Source organism: Pollicipes pollicipes, unplaced genomic scaffold (assembly GCF_011947565.3).
Source record: "Pollicipes pollicipes isolate AB1234 unplaced genomic scaffold, Ppol_2.1 Scaffold_4740;HRSCAF=5597_pilon_pilon_pilon, whole genome shotgun sequence".
Lineage (NCBI taxonomy): Eukaryota > Metazoa > Arthropoda > Thecostraca > Pollicipedomorpha > Pollicipedidae > Pollicipes > Pollicipes pollicipes.
In genome coordinates this window covers 28,675,709-28,696,374 of record NW_023596545.1, presented here as the reverse complement: position 1 = coordinate 28,696,374, position 20,666 = coordinate 28,675,709, and the positions used below count along the sequence as shown (strand labels likewise).

At 57.2% G+C, this 20,666-nt stretch overlaps 1 protein-coding gene across 1 annotated transcript in view; it reads right to left on the bottom strand.

Annotated features, from left to right (window-relative positions):
* Positions 1–1,564: 1,564 nt before the first annotated feature.
* Positions 1,565–20,666, bottom strand: part of LOC119098164 (neural-cadherin) — a 20,161-nt gene continuing 1,059 nt past the window's right edge. The window contains exons 2-20 of the mRNA XM_037221095.1: positions 20,312–20,434; positions 19,018–19,133; positions 17,515–17,673; positions 15,656–15,790; positions 14,675–14,824; positions 14,017–14,128; positions 13,130–13,338; positions 10,756–10,941; positions 9,654–9,800; positions 8,732–8,920; positions 8,124–8,271; positions 7,415–7,514; positions 6,706–6,902; positions 6,140–6,276; positions 5,445–5,678; positions 4,704–4,839; positions 4,057–4,227; positions 2,983–3,162; positions 1,565–2,420 (exon numbers count right to left, since the gene is read on the bottom strand). Coding sequence (XP_037076990.1) covers positions 2,266–2,420; positions 2,983–3,162; positions 4,057–4,227; positions 4,704–4,839; positions 5,445–5,678; positions 6,140–6,276; positions 6,706–6,902; positions 7,415–7,514; positions 8,124–8,271; positions 8,732–8,920; positions 9,654–9,800; positions 10,756–10,941; positions 13,130–13,338; positions 14,017–14,128; positions 14,675–14,824; positions 15,656–15,790; positions 17,515–17,673; positions 19,018–19,133; positions 20,312–20,434 — 2,984 coding nt within the window. The 3' untranslated portion in view covers positions 1,565–2,265. The remainder of the gene's footprint in view (positions 2,421–2,982; positions 3,163–4,056; positions 4,228–4,703; positions 4,840–5,444; positions 5,679–6,139; positions 6,277–6,705; positions 6,903–7,414; positions 7,515–8,123; positions 8,272–8,731; positions 8,921–9,653; positions 9,801–10,755; positions 10,942–13,129; positions 13,339–14,016; positions 14,129–14,674; positions 14,825–15,655; positions 15,791–17,514; positions 17,674–19,017; positions 19,134–20,311; positions 20,435–20,666) is intronic.

Sequence of the window (20,666 nt, the reverse complement as noted above, 5' to 3'; positions counted from 1 at the left end):
TGACGAATCGTCAGTGACCGGCGGCCGTCGGTCCGCTGGCGAGCGTCGATCGCGACAGCCGGCCTGGGCAGGAATGTCGGAGCCGACGGCGGCCGGGCGCGGCCGCCGAGCGCTCCGACGGGCCCCACCCAGCGCGAGACGGAGAGGCACGCTAAGCACAGTTGGCGGGGATAGACGGGGAGGCTGGCCCGGCGCATGACTGATGATTGGCTCGGACGGGAGGGCCCGCCCGAGCCGACGCTCCGAAACATCGTGTGTCATGACATTTGTGACGGGAAACCCGTCGGCCGACGGTTTCTCACAATGTGCGCGTACATCCGAGCAGCCATTATGCATACCCACGAGCGACCAGCGCTGCGGGTATAAAATCACTGTAGTTTTGCGCGGCCACCTTCCTAGTTGTGAAAGGTATCTGTTAAAACGAGAAGTTGATTGGCTGAACACGAACTGAACAGCAGACCGCGGATATAAAGGCCATCTCTCGTAACAAAGCTGCCGGGGCTCGATTTCCAAGCATCCAGCTGCACTGACCTACGTGAAATTTGTACTATTAAACACGCAAATGGGCCAGTCTCATGCTAAGTTACGTTAATTTTTTAGGGCAGCCCCTTCGATTGATTGGTTATATTAGACGGGCAACCCTTTCGATAGCCGTTTCAGAAATTGGGGACAAAACGCAGCTTTGTTCTTCACTCAGTCAAAAAAGAGAAACTCATCAGACACTTTTAACTACAAGCAAGAAGCACCGCCGTAAAAACTACAACACTGAAGTTGACAGATGTCTTTTACAGCGAGTTTGACGCTAAAACCCCAGTCAAATTACCATTGTAAAAGCCAAGTGCATACCATCTAGATAACACCTCCAAACGACCGACAATTCGTGAGGCACTTTTATTTAAAAGAAGCAGCGTTATGGCACTGTCGGTACCTTATCAAACATATAAAAGAGAAGAGAGACCGCCCGACCGCTCGGGCCACTCCCCGCTGTGCTGAGAAAATGCGGGACATCGGTACAGACAGCCACACATCTGCCCCGGACGGGCTAGAGTGCGACCGGCAGGGCAGGAGGCTCTAGTGAGGGCACAGTTGCACGAGTGACAGCTCCAGGACGCACCTCCAGATCTGGACTGAGATCATCATCACCAGCGTGCAAGCCCCGGCCCACAGCCGCGGGGCGAGGCACAGTCAACCGTGACGTCGCCGCTGTAGAAAAGTGGAATGTGACAGTGACAATTCAGCTTGGACCGCTCCCCACTGACGATCACACATCGGGCGGTCGCGTCCCGCCTCTCGGCAGGAGACCCTACACGTAAAATGCCTCCGCTCTTCCGGTCCACCCCACTCCGAACCTGGTGCGAACCGGCCGAGGGCCGGCCACCGGTCACCGCGACACGCGCGCGCGACGGCCGGCGCGCCGCCGCCGCACACGCAACACCGCTAGCTACGGCCACCGATGCACCAATCACATGGATTACAAAACACGGCGTCGACTCGCAACGCCGGCACTTGGACGAGCGCCGCCGGGCGCCTGCCCGCGCCCCCGCCCAGCGCCTGCCCGCGCCCCCGCCAGGCGTCAGCCGCCCTGCGCCCCACCTCCCGCCCGGCCGCGCTCGCGCTCGCCAGCACGCAGGTTCACAGCTTTGATTGGTTGGTTGGTTGGTTGGTTGGTTGGTTGGTTGGTTGGTTGTGGTCCCGACAGCCCGTCCGCAGTTCACATGACTAGGCGCGCGGTAGCTGGCGGGCACCGCGCGCACGCGCGCGCACACAAACCGCACCGTAAAATAGATTAAGTACTCCGTGGCAATGATATCTGCTAGCCGGCGGCTCACCGCGTGGGGCATCCCGCTCGTGCGTTCACCTCCGGGCGCGGCCGCTCGTGCTGTCCACGCACGACAACGTCCGGGTATCACAACTTCGCCGCTGGTCTTGGTCCTGCGCCGTGCGTCACTCCTCTCGCCGCTACAATGGCCGCGGTTGGGCCCACACGCTGCCTCGAGGCGTCTCCCGTGTCCGGCAGTCGACGGCCACAAAAGGCCTGGCGCGGGCGAGATAGCCGCAGACGCAGGCAGACCCAAGGTCCTTTGTTCGCTTGACTCACAGCTGCCGCCGTCCGACAGTCCTCCCTGGGGACGGGCGGAACCACCCACGAGCGCCGGACGACCGTCGCAGGCACGCGACGTGTCCAGCACGGACCCAGCCCCTCTCGGCCACCGGCGGGGCCGCGTCCTCTGCGGCACCTGCTCAGGGCGGGGTGGCGGGCCGCCGCTAGCACCAGGACTCGCCAGCGAGAGACGATGGCCGGCCGCCGGCCGCCGGCTCGTCCTCGTCCTCGTCGCCACCGCCGTACATGTCGGCCAGCTTGCGGAAGCGGGGACCAAACTCGTTCAGGATGTCAAAGTTGAGGTCGTTGTCGTCTGTGCCTGCAGCGGGGGGGCCGAGGGGTCAGAAGGCATGGTACCCGAGGTGCCCGGGGGCCCCCGTCCAACTACGTCACGACACCGCCAGCTGTGACAGCCCCACGTCGTGTCGAGCGTTTAGCTGCGCCTTGGTGTCTAAAGATAGTCGGGTTAAAAATAAAGGCGGCAGCCACCACTGCGGCTGGGACGACACTGACGTGAAATTAGAAGTTATTATCAGAAATAAGTGCTAATATCGCTCAGGAAATCAAAACGACTGGCACTTGGCGCACCCACTACACCAGTCAGACTTTAAAAACTCCCTTAATCCTGAGAAAATCTACGTAAACATTTTCCCTCGCTCCAAGATAATCCGGCCACCCTCTAAATCCACTCCATTCATCTGCGCTTTAGCGAGACGTAGCGTCCCGACGCCACGGAAATGAAACCATCCACCTGCCACATCCAAACAGCAACAAACGACCTGTTTTGCCTCGCAGAAGCCCCGCGCCCCGTCAGGCGCGCGCCACCAAGCCTCGCGCCCCCACATCCTGCCGGCGCGCCGGCCGACCAACCAGCCGCCTACCCGAGTTGAGCGAGGAGAGCGAGCCGGCCGAGCTGCCGCCGCCCTCGTAGGCGTAGTTCCTGACGTCGTCTGACGGCCAGGCCTGCTCGTCCTTGTCCATCTGGTTCTTGTTGTCGTCGATGAAGCTGCGCACGGACGGCGGCTGGCCGGGCGTCTGGCCCACCGGCCGGCCGTTCTCCTCTGCGGGGAGCACGGCGATGTCACGGGGTCCCGGTGGTCGTCTGGGTGACAAGCTGCTTGTATGCGGTTAAACTCTGCTGTAGGGGCGGCAGAATGCTCGATGCATGGCACACAGTGGGCGAAAATCTCACGGGTTGTTATCGTTAACTCGTGAGGAATTTAATAGGGGGTGAAGCACTGTTCTCGTTAAATTTCGCATCAAACACTCAAATTACTCGCCGCCAGCTGCAATTAGGTGAGCAATTAGCCTGAGGTTTCCTCGGCGCCGTTATTAAAGTCAACAGGCACTTAAACTACATCCATCGCCCTCCTCCAACAACATCAACTGCCCACGGATGTGCCAGAGAGCTCCTATTCAGAACGCTCGTAGTCTCAAGCATGCAGGGATCGACCACATGCCCAACCGTGCACAACTGAAGCTGTAGTGCAGGACACTTAACATAGATGGCAGGCAGATCGATAACTAAGACTGGCAGCGTGAAGTGGAAACTGGACGGACTCAGAGCCAAAAGACACAGTATCGCAAGGCAAATGCCAATTTTGTTACTGCTGACGCGACACCATAATTCATCCTCTCCGGTGCTTGTGAACTGATACTGTTAACACACACAGCATTCTCTCACATTTGGCCAGTTAGCAGTAAGCCACGACCAGCACCGCAGACATGCTTAAAGTGACCCTCTGGTAACACCATTGATGTTTGAAAACCTGGCACTAAATCTAGCTTGTGATCAGCGTTACCAAAGCCCACGTACCCTTACAAAAAATCTGGTAACAGCTTCATGCCGGCGGTGCACATCCACACACACTCACACGCGTCCCATCAGGGCCACTCCATGTCTGAAGTCAGGGTCCGACCGACCCACGTCCGGCCCCCTCCCGCTCCCAACTCACTGGGCACGCCGTTGGCCACCTGCAGCACGCTGAGATCGTACGCCGTCTGGTCCTTCTCGCCGCCGCCCTCGTCGTCATAGTTGATGATGGTGTCCCGCATCTCGTCCGTCGGCTCCTTGTAGAGGGCTCGCACGTGGCGTCGGCGGTACATGATCACCGCGATGATGAGCACTGTCGGCGAGGGGCGGGGTCAGGCCGGGGACGCGTCGCAGCCGAGTCGGCGAACATTGAACACGACCGCAGCGGAACATCGGGTTCGCCTCGGAATAATCGTGACAATGACGACTGGATGCCTCTTTGTGACTGACTGACTGACTGACTGACTGACTGACTGACTGACTGACTGACTGACTGACTGACTGACTGACTGACTGACTGACTGACTGACTGACTGAATGAATGAATGAATGAATGAATGAACAGCGTTGAGTTGTCAATGAGTGTAATTGTGTGAATGAATCTCGATTTTGACGCGCCAAGGACGGCACACAGCGTTGCAAAACCTTCCGCAGGACAGCTTTGGTACAGCGCGTTGACACGCCGAAACAAAGTGCCTCGGTGCACCACTCACCGCTCATACAATGCAAGCAGCAGTTCAAACATCCCAACTCAGGTCAGCGCTGAGCAACGAGCTGAGGATCACTTACTCAGCAGGATACCCGCACAGCCGAGAATGACGGCCAGAAAGCCAGACGTCGGCTCTATGACCGGCTTCGCCTTCACCACCTCCGAGCAGTAGCGGCTGAAGTCCTTCCCCTCGGCAGGCGCGCTCAGGTCGAACACCTGCGCGTTAAACCGACACAGCGAGTGAGTCACCAGCCTCCTTCCAGTCACTGCGTGGCTCTGGCTGGAGGATTCGAGACATGCGCGACAAGGGAGCGATACAAATACGGTCGCAGCCAAGCTGTCGAGAACATGCTATCTATGATCAGCAGTTATCGCGTCGACAGGGATGACAGATGGCCCATGTCATGGATGATGGTTATGAACCAGTTTCCTGCTGAAACCCTGATTCCTGCCCGAACCGGCTCCAAATTGTCACAATAGCCCAAAACTGCACTCTACTCTGGCAAAAACCTGCACCATACCTAAACTAACTCCAGCTCCACTTGTGCTACACAAAAAATCTAAAATAGGTGATGCTGGATCAACTTTGGACGGCGTTATTCATATGCATCTAACAGCGATTTGTTCGTGATATGGGCCAAGCAAACCAAAATTTCAAGTATATCTGTCTCGCCTCAGCCTTTCTCAACAATCATACACACAACTGACGTGATTCTCCGTTTTTTAACACACCTACATACTGATCGGTTTATTGAGTTCATGATCACACACGAAGCCCGTCTCGCTCTCTCCGTGCCCGCCGCTCGCGAACGCTGTCTCACCCTGTCGAGGAAGGTCATGTTCTGGAGGCAGCCGGAGAAGCCGCCCCAGCCGGGCACCGTCTCCCAGGACATGAAGGCCTGCACGCGGTCCAGCGGCACGGCCGAGCCGCCTAGCTGCAGGGGCGTCACCACGTTCAGGAAGGCGTTCTTCTCGCCGTCAGGCGCGGCAGGCGCCGCCACCGACGCCTGGCAGGTGGTGCCGCCCACGCAGCTGTCCACCAGCACCAGTACCGTCTGCAGGCGGGGAGGGGCGTCACGCGGGTCGCCGGCGTCACACGTCACTTACGTAACGCGAGGCGTCACGTGTCACGTCACACGTCGCGTCGCGTCACGCCATACGGCACGGCACAAGTCACAAGTCAAGTCACGTCACGTCACACGTCACGTCACACGTCACGTCACACGTCACGTCACACGTCACGTCACACGTCACGTCACGTTACACGTCACGTTGCATGTTGCAGCTGTTGTTTTCCCTTGCAACGCATCCTTCCGATCCCCTGTTTTACGTTTGTCAAGTACTAGGCGCGCCTGTTTTGTCAGGTCCTGTCGCGGGCGTTCAAGACGTGCACCGCGGCACCTTTTCTCGCCATATCCATCCCTAACTTCACACCCGATGCGACGTTAACATAACGGAAACGCCACGACTCCAGACCATGACTAGCATGGCAGCAAGAGCCCGCATACATACTGACCTCTGTGTCCCAGGTGATGTCCACGTGATGGATGACCCCGTCGTCGACCTTGACCTCTGGACTGGCCACTACCGTTCCCGTACCGTAGTTCATGAACACACGCAGGCGACCCTCCAACAGGTCCACCGCGAAAAAATCTGCACGCCGAGCGATATGTTAGAGAAGGAGGGAGACGCTACGTTCAATGAAACAGAGTATATCCGCGCGGTACCAGGCAGCGGCAGCTTGCCAAGTGACCTTACTTACCAATACGAAGTCGTCTAATCCTTCGCTGTCTCTTCATACAGTGCGTGAAATTCCTGGTCGTTGTGACAGGTGAAAGCACGCCTACATAGCAGTTGATACCGTACCCACTGGGCATCCGAAAAAGTCGCGCACGGCGATGCCTGGCTTGTACCACATTCCTTGAACTAACGTGGGCGATCCGGACACGCACAGCTTCCGCAATGTTCATCTTCCGGGGCCTGGCTCGGTACCCCACCCCACCCCCTCCGCCCCACGACCCCTTGCTTCTCAGCGGCCCGCACGCCCTCCCTCTCCCCAGGCGGCCGGCGTCGCCCACTGACCTTGCACGAAGTCGGGGGGCTCGGACAGCGGCCCGTTGTACATGACGAGGCCCTCGTCGGCGGCCGTGGTCAGGTCGAAGCTGAGCCGCGACGCGTTACACGCCGTCAGCGTCGGGAACCACGCGTAGCCGGTGCCCTCGAAGTGGATCGTGTCGCCCTGGCAGTTGGGGCCCGGGTAGCCTTCCGGGCAGTCGCACCTGCGCGCGCGGGGTCCGGTGACGGCGAGGGAGCAGCGCGGGCGCGCGGGCGCGCACCACCACGGAGCGAAACACACAGACGGGCTGGCCGACGCTTTGGAGCGCGGTGGCCGAACGTGACGGGTCGGGGTCCGAAGATGCAATGAACATTCGTGACAACAGAGGCGTTCAGACTTCACAAAAGATAGAACTGCAAACGTCAGGAGCGTCAGCCTAAATGAAAACATGTATTTTTGGTTTATCCACCATTTCTGCAAAGCACCAGCTGATCTCTAATTGCATTCTCGTGTGTTGTAGGATACGGTGAACATCCGTGACAGTGCAGGCGTTCAGACTTAGCAAACGGTAGTAGAACTGCGAACGTCAGAGGCTTCAGTCTAAATAAAAACACTTTTTTGGTTTATCCACCATTTCTACAAAGCACCAGCTGATCTTTAATTGCACTCTTGTGTGTTGTAAGCCGCCTGCGTCACCAGCTCTGGGATCGGGGCTTTTGAACACCACCGACTCACTTTTGCCGCGCCTCATTCCAGCCGCCGTCATGTAGACAGATCTGGCGCTCCATCTTGGCCTCGCACTCGCCACAGCGGTACTGCAGCTCCGTCTTCACACCTGGTGACGTCCAACAGCCCCAGGCGTCGGTCACAAGATTTAAAAGCGGCTCGTGATGATCGCGTGTGCTAGTCCTAATGTTGTGGCGCAGCAACGGATTCAATGTCATCGGGAGGAAAAATTCGCGGTGATCATGGTAAAATGATCCAAGCAAAATCATGCTCAAAGTTCAGCACAAAGTTGCACCGGCTGTTGCACGAGTTTCAGCCTGGGGGAACCAGTACAAAATGCAATGAGCATGTGCCTCCCAGTCGTACGTCGACACACTGGTGCTATCGAAATGACACGGAGACATAGGCAATACAGCGACAGTTGTTGGCATGAAATCCAACGAGACTACACCCATCCACCACCATGATCGGGATCAGTGATGCAATAGCTCAGCTACCTCGTGTGGCATGCAGGCCTTCACAGAATGATGGCGGAGCGAGCGAAGGGCAGGGCCAGGTCAAGCGTTAGAGGAGTCAACTTCCTTATGTACTCCAGATGCGTCGCTTGCTTTAACTGCACTGGGCATTTACGGACCCTCTTCCCTCTACTGATCCGATGCCTACTGTCGGCGCGGTAGGAGCGAGATACGCTCACCACCATCCCGACGCTGCGACCCACCTATGATGCTCGACGTGTTGGTCTGGACGCGGTACACCTCGTCGTCGAAGATCTTCAGCTCGGCGTGGCAGCTGCCCTGGCAGGTTGCCTCGTACAGGCAGTCATTGATGCCCACTTGCTCGATCTCGAAGCCGAACAAATCCTCCAGCTGAGCACGCAGATCACAGGAGTTAGCAACCGCGAGGACGGCATGCCAGCAGCTTAAGATGGATCAGCGGGGCCGGTCAGCTGCGCGTGGCTCCGTCGCAGTGTCATGGCATGATATCTTAATGGTGATAAAAACCCGGGAACATATCGGCCATGTACTTCCCTCATATCTTACTCATCATATTCGAGGTGAAATAGTACTCAATCACGCGGTTCTCTAATAGGCATGACAACAATAACCGTGACAAACCAGCGTTTCTCTCCCATAAGGTCAATGCACTCACACGACTGCAGCTAAATGCATAGGCAAACCAAACATCATAAACCACCGTAGCAAAAAATGCGCGCAACACAACAACCGCCACCTTCAACACCATGCACCACCCACACCAGCCGTGGCATGCACAGACACTACCGCCTCGCTTCATCACGCGCCACGTGCGGCGCCCCCCACCGCCCACCTGTTTTTTGTTCTGCGCCACGATGCCGTCCATGCGTTCGCTGTCGTAATAGGGCGAGCCGTGCGCCGAGTAGCGCACGTCCACGCCGCCGGCGTCGTTGTTCTGCACGCCGAACAGGTCAACATTCTCCGGGGCGGTGGTGAACAGCCGGGCCAGCTGGACGATCAGACGCTCGTGCATCGACGGCGTCTGGGGGAGGGGGGGGGGGGGGCGGTGACGTCACGGCGGGAAGCCGTGACCTTGACCTGTGCCGAATCAAAACATTGTGGGTCGTGTTCGTGCATATGTTTATTTGACTGTAAGCAAGAGACATTTCCCTCGTCCGATGAACGTGGCCAAGACCCTCGAGGGCATGACAGCCTGAGGGAGACACTGCATGGTGTGAGCGTGGCGGAACGAGCCAGGTGCCTGAAACCGAGCTCCGGGTTAATGTCACGGGAGGCGTGGCGGAAGCTGTGACGCGTGTCACGGGAGGCGTGGTGCGAGCTGTGCCTCATGTCACGGGAGGCGTGGCGCGAGCTGTGACGTATGTCACTGAGGGCGTGACGAGAACTGTGGCACATATCAAGAGAGGTGTGGCCGAGCTGTTGTGGCGTAAGTCACGGGAGGCGTGGCACGAGCTGTGGCGTATGTCACGGGAGGAGCGGCGGGAGCTGTGAATCATGTCACGGGAGGCGTGGCGCGAGCTGTGACGTATGTCACGGGAGGCGTGGCACGAGCTGTGGCGTATGTCACGGGAGGCGCGGCGGGAGCTGTGACTCATATCACGGGAGGCGTGTCGCGAGCTGTGACGCGTGTCACGGGAGGCGGGGCACGAGCTGTGGCGCATGTCACGGGAGGCGTGGCGCGGGTCATACGTTCTGAGTCCAGTGGGCAGATAGGTCACGAGCGTGACGCCCAGCGAAATCCGCCGGCGACTCACCTCCCTGTCCGGCCGCGAGACGAACTCCTCTGCCGTGACGCCCTTGATACGGAGCGAGCCCGACTTGATGACGGCCTCCCGCGGCAGCAGGCGCACCGCCACCGTCACGTACGCGTCTACCGTGCTGCGGAACTTCTTGTCGTACACCTGGCGACGCGCGGCGGGACTGTTGTTATCGCACGCTACCACAAGGCTTTCGCGGTGGTGGCGTGAAAAACAAGCTCTCGTCGCCCGATGATGGCGTTCGCCGGTGTTTCGGATTCAGTTTCAGGTTCAGTTACAGACTGGGTATCAGATTAGGCGTCCTGTTGCAGATAACGGGTCCAGCCAGCGCTTACAAATATGGGGACGGGGCTGAGCCTAAAGCGTAGCATACGAAACGAGATGAATTATTGATGGATATTATCATTACTGAGCTTGCGTACCGCGTCTGAACCGAACACAACTTTTATCTGGGAATGCAAATTCAAGTAAAAAAAGACAACACGCGAACACACCATCCGCACAATTTTGCCACGTGTTGTCTCTTAAAGGGAGTGTTTCACATTTATAAGGGGTTTTGAACTGAAATAGCCATTTTGAAGGTCTTTCGGTGCTGTTCACAACCCTTTTCTTCTTAAGACCTAAGCCCGCTAGTTTCTGAGCTGCACGCCCGCGAAGATGGGGTGAGTATTTCTGGGAGAGTATTTTTAAGTTGCCTTGACATTGATAACGTCATCATAGCGTCATTAATGTCCTGCTATTCCATGAGCCATACGGCGATAAAGGCCAAGAAAGATATGATTATAGAGGAGTTCATATATGGCGTTTGTGAGCACGATTTCAAGACATCACGGCTGTCATTCGGCTATCAACCAATGTTGTGCAAGGTACGATGACGTAATCAAACCATGACACATCGAAAAGCAAATTTACTAAACAGAGAATTGTGCTACCAAGAGCAGTCTTTGCCATTAAAAAATTATACCAATAATTACAATAGTTATAGGTGAACTTGTTCCATCACATCTGACGCTTGCGTCAATATCTTCGAACGCGAGACTCGCTCTCCTCCTTTCCCATTCTCAGGCAAACAAAGATTCTCCCTAGCTCGGCGCAGTACCTGAAACTTGAGCGGGTAGGAGCCGTTTGGCGTGCCGTATCGCATGGTGATGCTGCCCGTCTCCGTGTCGAGCTCGAAGTGGCGGTAGTCCTGGCCGTCCAGCCAGGAGAAGGTCTTGTCCGGCAGGTCCCAGTCGTCCGGGTCCTCCACGAATACACGGCCCACCACCGTGTCAGGCATCTTCCCCTGCGGCCATGAAGGTCACCAGGTCAGCGGTGGCAAAGTTCACGGTCACCGGCTGAAGGTCACGCGGTCACGCAGCAGGAGAAACGCTTCGGTGCCTTGAAGTGGTACTCAATTTTGAAAGGGGCGGGGTTGGGAGAGGTGGACTCCCGGCCATACCTCACTGTCAACATCAGGACGATGCCCGGGGGGCGAATAAGTCAGTCACCTTGCAGCCGTACGTCCGAAAGGCGCGATACGCTGGGGAGCACGGCATGGCGGCGTTCGAGGAAATCATCGCGACAGAAGAGCACCTCATGACAAACACTTCCGCCGGCCAAGTGACAGCGACTGCAGCCGACGGCGTGCTGCACGGCCAGAGGCGAAATCAAATCAAGCCATCCGGTGGGGGCGTGGCGCCAGACGCGGATGTCAATGGAAGCAGAGTGTCACGTCCGACCAGTTCTGCGGCCGGGCGGGTGGCAGAAGGCAGTGACGGGAGGCAGGGGCCGCGGCAGGGGGCAGGGGGCAAGGGGCAGGGGACAGGGGGCAGAAGGCAGGGGGCAGAGGCCAGGCGGTGCCGACGTGGTCTGACGTGCTGACGTGGCTTGCGTCATGCGTCGGTGACGTCAGGGCGGCGTCACGCGCTTCCGCTGACGTGACGGACAAGCGGGGCGCCAGGGGCAGCCGTTCTCAGGCCATTGGCGACGTCGAGTAAACAAGCCAGGTGCGACACACCACTGCCGTCCGGCGCGCCGCCACCGGCACGGGGAGAATCACTCTGTACAGGCGGGGGCGTCCACACAGCAACGGAGCGGCCGCATCGACCACGCGCCCCGCACATTCCAGCCGAGTGCAGCCATCGCAGAGCAGCTGGTGCAACCACAGTGCAGCTGTCGCAGCTGTCGCATTCGTCGCACCGACGCTGCACTGTGCCAGGACCGGCAGGCTCGCGCAGCTGATCAGCGCCCCAGTAACGGCATGCCGCGCGTGTCGAGCACAATCCATGCGTGGCCGGCGGAGTCCGGCTCCGGCCGAGGGCAGCCGGTACCCACTTTGGGGCGCGGGAAATACACCTTCCTCCGCACGTACTCGGCCGTCAGCCACACGTCGGCGACCTCGGGCGGCCCGGCCGCGCGCCGCCGCTCCTGTCCGAGGTCAGGGCGGGTCACGACGCGTCTTCGAGCACGCGCGGCGCGTCTGCTTGGTGGGCTGGGGTTCAGATTTCGCGCGCTACGCACGAATTGCCCGCCCGTTGTGGCTAATGTCGTGAGAGACACGAGACGGCTGTTTGAGCAGTGGCTGCAGTTGGTAAAAGCGCCGAGAAAAAAAGAATCACTGCGAATGTTGTTGCCGCCACCCTCGCCTCTAGTTTCCATGGTCATTGACACTTACGTCGTCATGGTCTTCACGTGGGTAAATGTCCAGCGGAATACGACACACCGCCGGGGAATGGGAACGCCGGTTGCCCGCGCTTTCAGCATTCGCGGGAAGACCGGACAAGGAGCGACCGAGGTAACGGAAATACCCACGACAACTTCGGTGAAATGAATGTGGAGAGGCACCGCAGTAAAATACGGTGCCCGGTGCCGGCTAGACGACGTCGCGCGAGCAAGTCCCAAGGGAGAAATGATGTCGGTGATGTTATCGGCATTCACGGTATGGTGTAGATGCAGTTATGGCACCATTTCAGCTGCACTTCCGCACCGTACCGACCATATCGTTAACCTCCATTTTCCCCGTCAACGACCATCAAATCAGCTTAAAACATGGAATAGCCTGCACTCTAGCGTGCCGGCAGCAGAGTGGTAATTATCAAAATACCTTAGCGATGAGGGAATACACAATGCTTAATGAGCACAGCGTTCGGCGCCGCTGCTCCGCGGCAGTCGACTTAAGGCGTCGTATAATGAGCAACGGTACTTAAGATCGTCTGAATGCTTTTCCACGCTGACATACTTGCGTTGGGACTAGCTTAAGGAGTGACCCCATCGCGGCGAGGCCTCAGAGCACGTTTTTCACAGTCTCACGGGCACCCTCATAATCCCACGACATGGACCCCGACTTAAACCTACACCAGGCTACGTTCGCAGCCCCATCCCCCAGCGATCCAGGGACGCTCTGTCCGGATCTGACCCCGACGGCAGGCAGAGTCGGGTCCATTTTGAGCCAAGCACGTGTCAGCCACTGACAGTGGGACCTCGCGACTGACCTCGAAGTTGAAGACTTCGATGCGACTGGTGCCTTCCTTCATGTCGTTGTCGTTCTCGTCGCCGATGATGATGGTGAAGAGGCTGGTGCCGGTGAGCGGGCCGGGAGAGGCCGACTGGCTGTCGCTCACCACCACCGGGATGGCGTACGACTTCTGATCCTCGCGGTCGAAGGTCACCAGCGGCCGGATCTCCGCACGGTTGTCCTGGACTGAGGGTCAGTTCGGGTCAGCTCGGGTCAGCTCGGGACAGTTCGGGTCACAGCGGGTCATGCCGGGTTAGGTTGGGTCAGGTCCGATTGTGTCAGGCCAGGTCAGGTAAGATCAGGTCAGATCGGGTCATGTTGGGTCCGGTCGGGCCAGGTCAGGTCAAGCCAGCTGGGATCGGGTCTGGTCTGGTCTGGTGTGGTCAGGCCAGAGAGGTGGAACACATGATGAAAAACCTCCCAGCCAATAGCATGAGCCCGGGAATAGGTCACCAAGGGTCAAACCCAAGACCTCGTTTCTGATACCACAAACGGCTGATGCCAGTGCCCTTCGTGAACTGGCGACCGGGTCCAGTCAGTTGTAAAAAACAAAATGATTAGATGGCTTTGCCCGCACCGCGCAACATAAGATGTCTGCGCGCCGAGGTCCGAGCGTTCACTGCAAAACATGCCAAGAAACGTCATCTAAGCATCCACTGCAAAACATCCCAGGAGATGTCGTCTGAGAGTTCACTGCAAAACATCCCAAGAGACGTCGTCTGAGAATCCATTGCAAAACATGCCAAGAAACGTTAGCTATCAAATCAGCCGAGGGCGAAGCACTTCACTTTATGTAATATCCATGTTCTAAAGCTGTCAAAGCAAAACACGCATTGGGAGCAGGAGACTGTGGCGCCATCTCACCGACGGTAATGACGCTGAATTTGTGCCGGATGTCGTCAGGGGCGTTGGGGTCGAGCTGGAATGTGTACGGCGGGGCCGTTCCTCTGGTGGTCGTCAAAGTCGTCCGCTTCCACTGGGATGACGACATCCTCCGGGGACTTGTTTTCCATGATTACTGGCCGCGAACTGTTGCTCTGCGGGGCATGTGCAGCTGTATTTAGACGCTTGCGCGTTGGCTGTCGGTAGCTTGTGAGGCGCTATTACGGTGCCGTAACGCTACGCTAGCGATAAAGCAGGTAACAGTCCTATAGAAGACGTTCAAGCAGGGTCAAGTCAACGCTTGATAGCAGCAATGCATTACTAATGATTGCCAGCAATGAACAGACACAAAACCTAAGTCACTAACAAAACTTTTTTTTAAAAAAACTGAGCCAAAAACAGAAGCCGTCAGAGGAAAGTCCAAAATTCATGCGGCACATGCAGCAAGAGAAAGAAAACCCTTTGCAAAAACCGAGATCAAAATGTTTGTTTCCTTGACCTCTGGAATTACGCATTGATCACCGCAACTGCTCAGACCCTTAGTGCCACGACACTCGAGAGGGAGTGAAGCCAGCCAGCACGTACTGAGGCGGGAGCTAGGCACCAAGTCGCACGCGGCGCCGTCTCTCCGTGACCGCACCTGGATCAGGTAAGGCGCGTTGTCGTTGATGTCCGTGAGCGTGAGCGTGAAGGGCACGGACGAGCCGAGGCCATTGCCACCGTTGTCCCACGCGACCACCGACAGCTTCCAGATCTCGCGGCCGCCGGTGTCCTCGTCGCGGTCCAGGATCTGCGGCACCGGTCACCGTTACAAGCGGCGGTGGCGGCGGCCGCGGCCTCGGCGCGCGCTTACTGTCGCCGGTCCAGGAGCGGGGGTGGGGGTAGGGGAGGGGGAGGGGGAGATGACGGTGGGCGCGAGACGCGGACATGGTCGACTTGGGAATGAGCGAAACGCAGAGGGTCGGGCGAAGCACATGGTGAGTGCCAACAAGGATTATTTGAAAATAATGATGACGAAGTACAGCGCGGGATGCTCAGAAAAAGGCGGGCCCATGTAAGCGCGTAAACTTGCAAAAACGCGCACAGCGTCACGGACCGTGACCCGTCGCGGCCAGACAGAGCGCTAACGAATCCAGGTCAAACGCCGTATCACATGTCTCGCCGCACCCAGCCGGAACACTTGCCGGTTCTGAAGCAATTTCAGTCTAATCATAGCGCAATGTTGGGCAAATTGTCGACATCGATCACGCGGGACTCGGATTGCTAGGCGTGCAAGTGAACGGGTGACGCCGCCACCGACAACACCTGCAGCTGGACGTGGTGGTGTTCCGCCGTCAAAGGAACGGCGCGGGAACAGTTGCTGCGATCCGCTCGCTCGCGCGGCACGACGCCTGGACGACAAGCCCCGCCGCTAAATGACCCAGCCAGAGCATGCAGCCGGCCTGCCCAGACCGGAGATGGGAGATTGAGCCGCGAAGAAGAATGACTCAATTAGGGTTCCGCTGACGACCCGCCTGGGCACGACAGACAGGAGCGAGATGGAGCCAGTTGGACTCCACCAATGGAGCGAGGGGCCGTAAGGGAGAGCGCGATCCCAGTGGCCTCAGGCGGCGGGGCGTACCTTCAGCACCACCACCTCGCCGTCGTCGTTGATGCTGAAGACGTCGTCCTTGGGCCGGTCGGGGAAGATGCCCGGACCGGAGAGCTTGTACACAATGGACGCCTCACCATCCGGATCCTTGTCCGTGGCCGTGACCTGAGGGCAACGTCCGGCGATTATCATCTGCTGCCCACATACACTACATGCCGTCTACATACACATCGCCAAAGAAAGGTGCAGCGCGGATTGGCACAAAAACCCAACTGTAAATCAGGCCAGGTCTCCTAAAATAATCAAACTAGGTTATCCGGTAATCGATAGGGCTCAAGCGTCCTATTTCTGGTAAATACAAACGATGTCGAACAAAACAGGACGACTACCCTACCGGGCCCCATCGGGGCGCCGTCCCGCGATGGTGCGACCCGTACGGACATCACGCGACCTGAAGGGCCTCCGGTCCAGGTACCACTCCGTGGACATAGGGGCACGGCACTCAGACACCTGGGAGATGACCAACACGCAGGCAAGGCGAGCGGGACGTAAGCATGCAAAGAGCGCTCACAAGTGAAAACATGACCAGCATAACTGCGCGGGTGTCACCAAGTACTTTCGAGCAAGAACATGTGTATGGAAACAACTGGTGAGTCGCCCACTATGCACAGGCCAAAAAAGTAAAAACGAACAGGAGTCGAGTTCCACGTGGGGTTCAGACGGCGCAACGCGACATGTAGCCTCTTGGGTGGGTGAAAAAGTCTGCTACATAAAATAATTCAAGGCAACAGAAGTTACAGGTGACGGAAAGGCCTGCTATGTCAAATAGTTAAAGACAATAGTAATACCATGGCCAAATATAACCTACTTTTACGCACTACGAATTACAACACGTCCAAAGCTACACACCCTCCTGCACGTTTCAAGCTGTCGGGCGCATTGGAAAGATACTGCTAAAACTTGGCGTGCCAAGAGTCGGTGTATACAGTTCTCCAACGACAACATATAGCCCGTAGCTGGCTTCTGGTTTAATAGCACCCGGGACTGTAGATTGGAATGGTCTCTCGGATATTGGTGTCATATTTCTCCATAGTGGAAGGTCTGTCCTGAACAGTATGGAAATTTCCAATCGTAATTCTATCACAAACCATGATAAGATCATCGCAACCAGCTTCAAGGACACAGTGCAACAGCTGCGACCGCCTTTTTGCGAGACGAATGTGGCAATCGATCTCTGAAATGCGCCGTATAATGGGCAGCGCTTGAAGTGGGAATCTCTAAATCACGGCTTTATTTAACAGCCTTTAAGCAGGTGGACCCAATCTGGGAGTCCTCTCTTCGGCTACACAACAGCAGCAAGCTCGAAACTACATATGAATTGTAGGACCAGTTACTGAGCCTCATGCGTGCTTCAACTGTATTGAGTCAAGTGTCCTTCTCCACCAGTATGGAAAAGATGGCTTTGTCAGGACGTAGAATGATTAAAAAAAACGAGCCACAATCGGCTCAAACGTTTAATAAATGTCGCCCCTATCTGCTGCAACGAAAAAAAAAACGGAGCAACTCTTCACTCTTAAAACAAAAAGCCCTTGATCGCACGCTCCAGACCGCCTCCGTAGAGACTGCAGCAGACCGCGCGGCACCCTTAGTCGCGCACTTCGGACCACCTCCGCAGAGGCTTCAGTAAACCGTGCAGCAAAGCCACGCTCAACTCCAACCAGACTCTCTCACCTGCCAGTCGCCAAACATGGCAACAACACAAACTCCACCACCGTAAGAGTCGTCCCCGCTACCCCCTCCCCACTCTCACTCCCACCCTTACCTCAAGTCCCCGAACCCCTACACCAGACAGATCATTATACCATTCCCATGTGCCTGGCTCCACCGACCTTGGTGATTGGCTCGGAGGAGGCGCGGCCTTCGCTCATCTTCAGCCGGTACTCGGACTGGTTGAACACGGGCGCCACGTCGTTGACGTTGGTGACGTCGATGTTCACCGGGTGGGTGGCCTCGTACTTGCCGTCGGAGGCCGTCACCGAGATTGTGTACTGCCGGACAGGGAGGCGTACCTTCACCGCCGGGCCTCCACGCACAGGACCAAACGGCCGGCAGAGGCGGTGTTCTACGTGCACGAGCAGTGGACGTCACAGGCGGTCTTCTACGGGCGCGAGTGAATGGACGACAGAGGTGGTCTTTTAAAGCCGAAAGCAAATGGGCGGTGGAGGTGGTATTCTACGGGCACATGAAAATGGACATACAGAGAGCGTTCTACGGGCGTATATTAACATTTACCTCCGTCTCATAGTCATGAGTAGACGGCGGATGATCAAATGGCCAGCTTGACAGTACCAGTTCAGCAAATGGCCCTTCAATACGTCATGGGCGAGATATGGCACGACTCTTTACCTCGCGAGGCGGAACGTGACGCTAAAAGGTTAGAACTTACCTGGCGCCCATACCGTCACGAATAACAAATGTTTACACCAATAAATAACGTGGTACAGCAGTGTTGCGCGCATGCGCCAATCCGTTCTCGCGACGCCTAAAATAAATGTGCTTATGGTAGCGCATGCTGATGCATCGCACGTACGCGAAGGTGTTGCACATTGACAAGCCATCCTCAAGCATGTATTTTGCCGTATGACTACGTCATACCTGACCCCGGAAAGGCACAAAGTTTTCAAGAAGGCCCATAGTTCTTTATGGGGCCAAAACGTCGACAGCATTTCTACAAAGTTTCAGCAGTATTTGGACAACACACAATTAAGTTCAGTACTTTTGCAGCAGCTTGTAAGACAAACCGAATGTTTCAAATCGAGTGACTCCCACCCGACTCGGCAGCCTATTCGGCCACGGAGAAGCAGCGGAATCCATCCAGTCGTACAAAAGTGACAAAGTTGGGCCGAACTACACGTGTCATCCGTGTAGTGAGGTGCTACCCCGTCGTAACCACGTTCTGCATTGCATTAATACAGCCGGTCAACGTTTCATGACTGTGTGAGAACACGTTAAATGCTGATGAATGCTGGATTATGACGGACGCGACCACCATTTACTTTGAGACCATTCCCAAATAGCCGCCGAAAATGCCGTCGGTTCGTTTATGACGTCATTTGACGAACGTAAAACAGCTCTACCCCCGAAACTCACAGAAACGCCACATGATCACGCGGCATCACACATCGCAACGAAACCCAAATTTGATACGCCTTCGAATAGAAAGGCTTCAGCACCATAAAGTTTATGATCGTGCTGACCAGTTTGAAATCCATTTAAGTTTATTGCGCTATAGTCTGGAACCGTGAGGCGCGGTCCAGCCGGCTCCGGCGTAGGCAGATCAGCGTGAGCGGGACGGGACGGGACAGGATGGCCGCGTCTGCCCTGAGTCCCACCTCCTTCACGTTCTCGAAGTCCAGCTTGTTCTTCACTTTGACCATGCCCGTGTCGGTGTCAACGTCGAAAGCTGCGCCGTGGTTCCCGTCTGTTATCTGGTACTGGATCTTGGAGTCTGCCGGGCAGAGAGGCAATTTCCAGCGGGGCGAGGACCGATAAGACACGGATGCACCGGCACACACAGGTGGGCGCACTCGACCCGGCCCGAGATAACCGGGGCAAACACATCTGTCCAGGCCGCGATACCGTGCCACAGTCAACACGGGGCTGGGGCTGGGGCGCCCACGCTGCCACTCAAAGCACGACGGAAACGAACCGGGATCCACCGCGCTGGGGCGGGCGGTGCTGTCCCGCCACGCTCATCCCGGTGAAGCCCTGGCCGGCTTCGTTTTGCGGGTCATGGGGGGGGGGGGTCATGGCATCGTCTCCGGAGAGTGACGGCGGCAGCGCAGGGGTCGAACAACGCTTGGCCTCGAGCACGCATCACAGCAAGCACTGGACGAGCGCACGTCTTCTGCCACACCATGAGACAACCCGAGAAAACATGTCACCAAAATAGAAGGCTCCCTGCCGTATAACACAACCGAGGACATTGATTTACACCACAGTATTACGTCAGCACTGTAAGGGAAGTGAGCTAGAATGATTATAGACCGGCCGGCCGTCACCAATGGACAGGACTTCCGCAACTGTTCAGCAAGTGATGGGGCATCCATGTCCACACTGACATTTGGTGGAGTGCCACTAGCCGACTGACTGCAGGCCAGGGACGGTTGCCGTCGGCACACCGGTGCCAGGCTTCACGCGGTGACGAAGCATGGAGCCTCACGCGCCAAGTCCAGGGCACCGGAGTAGGTGGGGTTACCACGGTCAAAAGAGAAGCAGCTCAGCAAGAGCAATGAGGAGCGCTACAGACAGTTATCAATAGTTTGCAGACCACAAACCGGAGACGAAACACCAGGAACTGACGACGGCACACGTCACGGCGAAACGGCCGAGACTTCGGTCACGATGAGCAAGCCAAGACATGCGACGCCGACCCGATACCACCAGCCAAACACATGTTCTTACAGCCGACACCTGTCCCGACACCCGCCCTGACACCTGACACCTGTCCTGACAACCTGACACCGGTCCAGTGCCGGCCGCAACGGCTCAGGCGCCGCCGCCGCCGGTGCTCAAACGAGCTCGTTAATTAACCGGCGACGGCGCCCGGCGACCACTCGTCACCGAGCGGGCCGTCACCGCCCCGCCCGCCTCGAGCTCACCCGAGTCCGGGTCGCGGGCCACCACCTCGATGACGTTTGGCGCCGATGTTGGCGTTCTCCTTGATGGTGGCCTCGTAGATCCGGTTGGGGTCGAAGGTGGGCGCGTTGTCATTCTCGTCGCCGATCTCCACCGTCACGCGCTGCTTCACTGCAATCGAGAGGACACCAGCTCTAGTGTCGGCTGCGGCGGAGGCGCGCACGACCGAGCACACGATGACGACGAAACACGAGAATATGACCCTCCGTGCCGGTACAGTTGGTTTGTAAATAACCCGCAGCGCACAAGTTAGTGGTTCAACGCACCCACGTGCGCTGCGTTCTCATGATTGGTCTTTGGTATTCTGGTGGCACGTAGCGATGCGGAGCAGTATCAGTGTGGC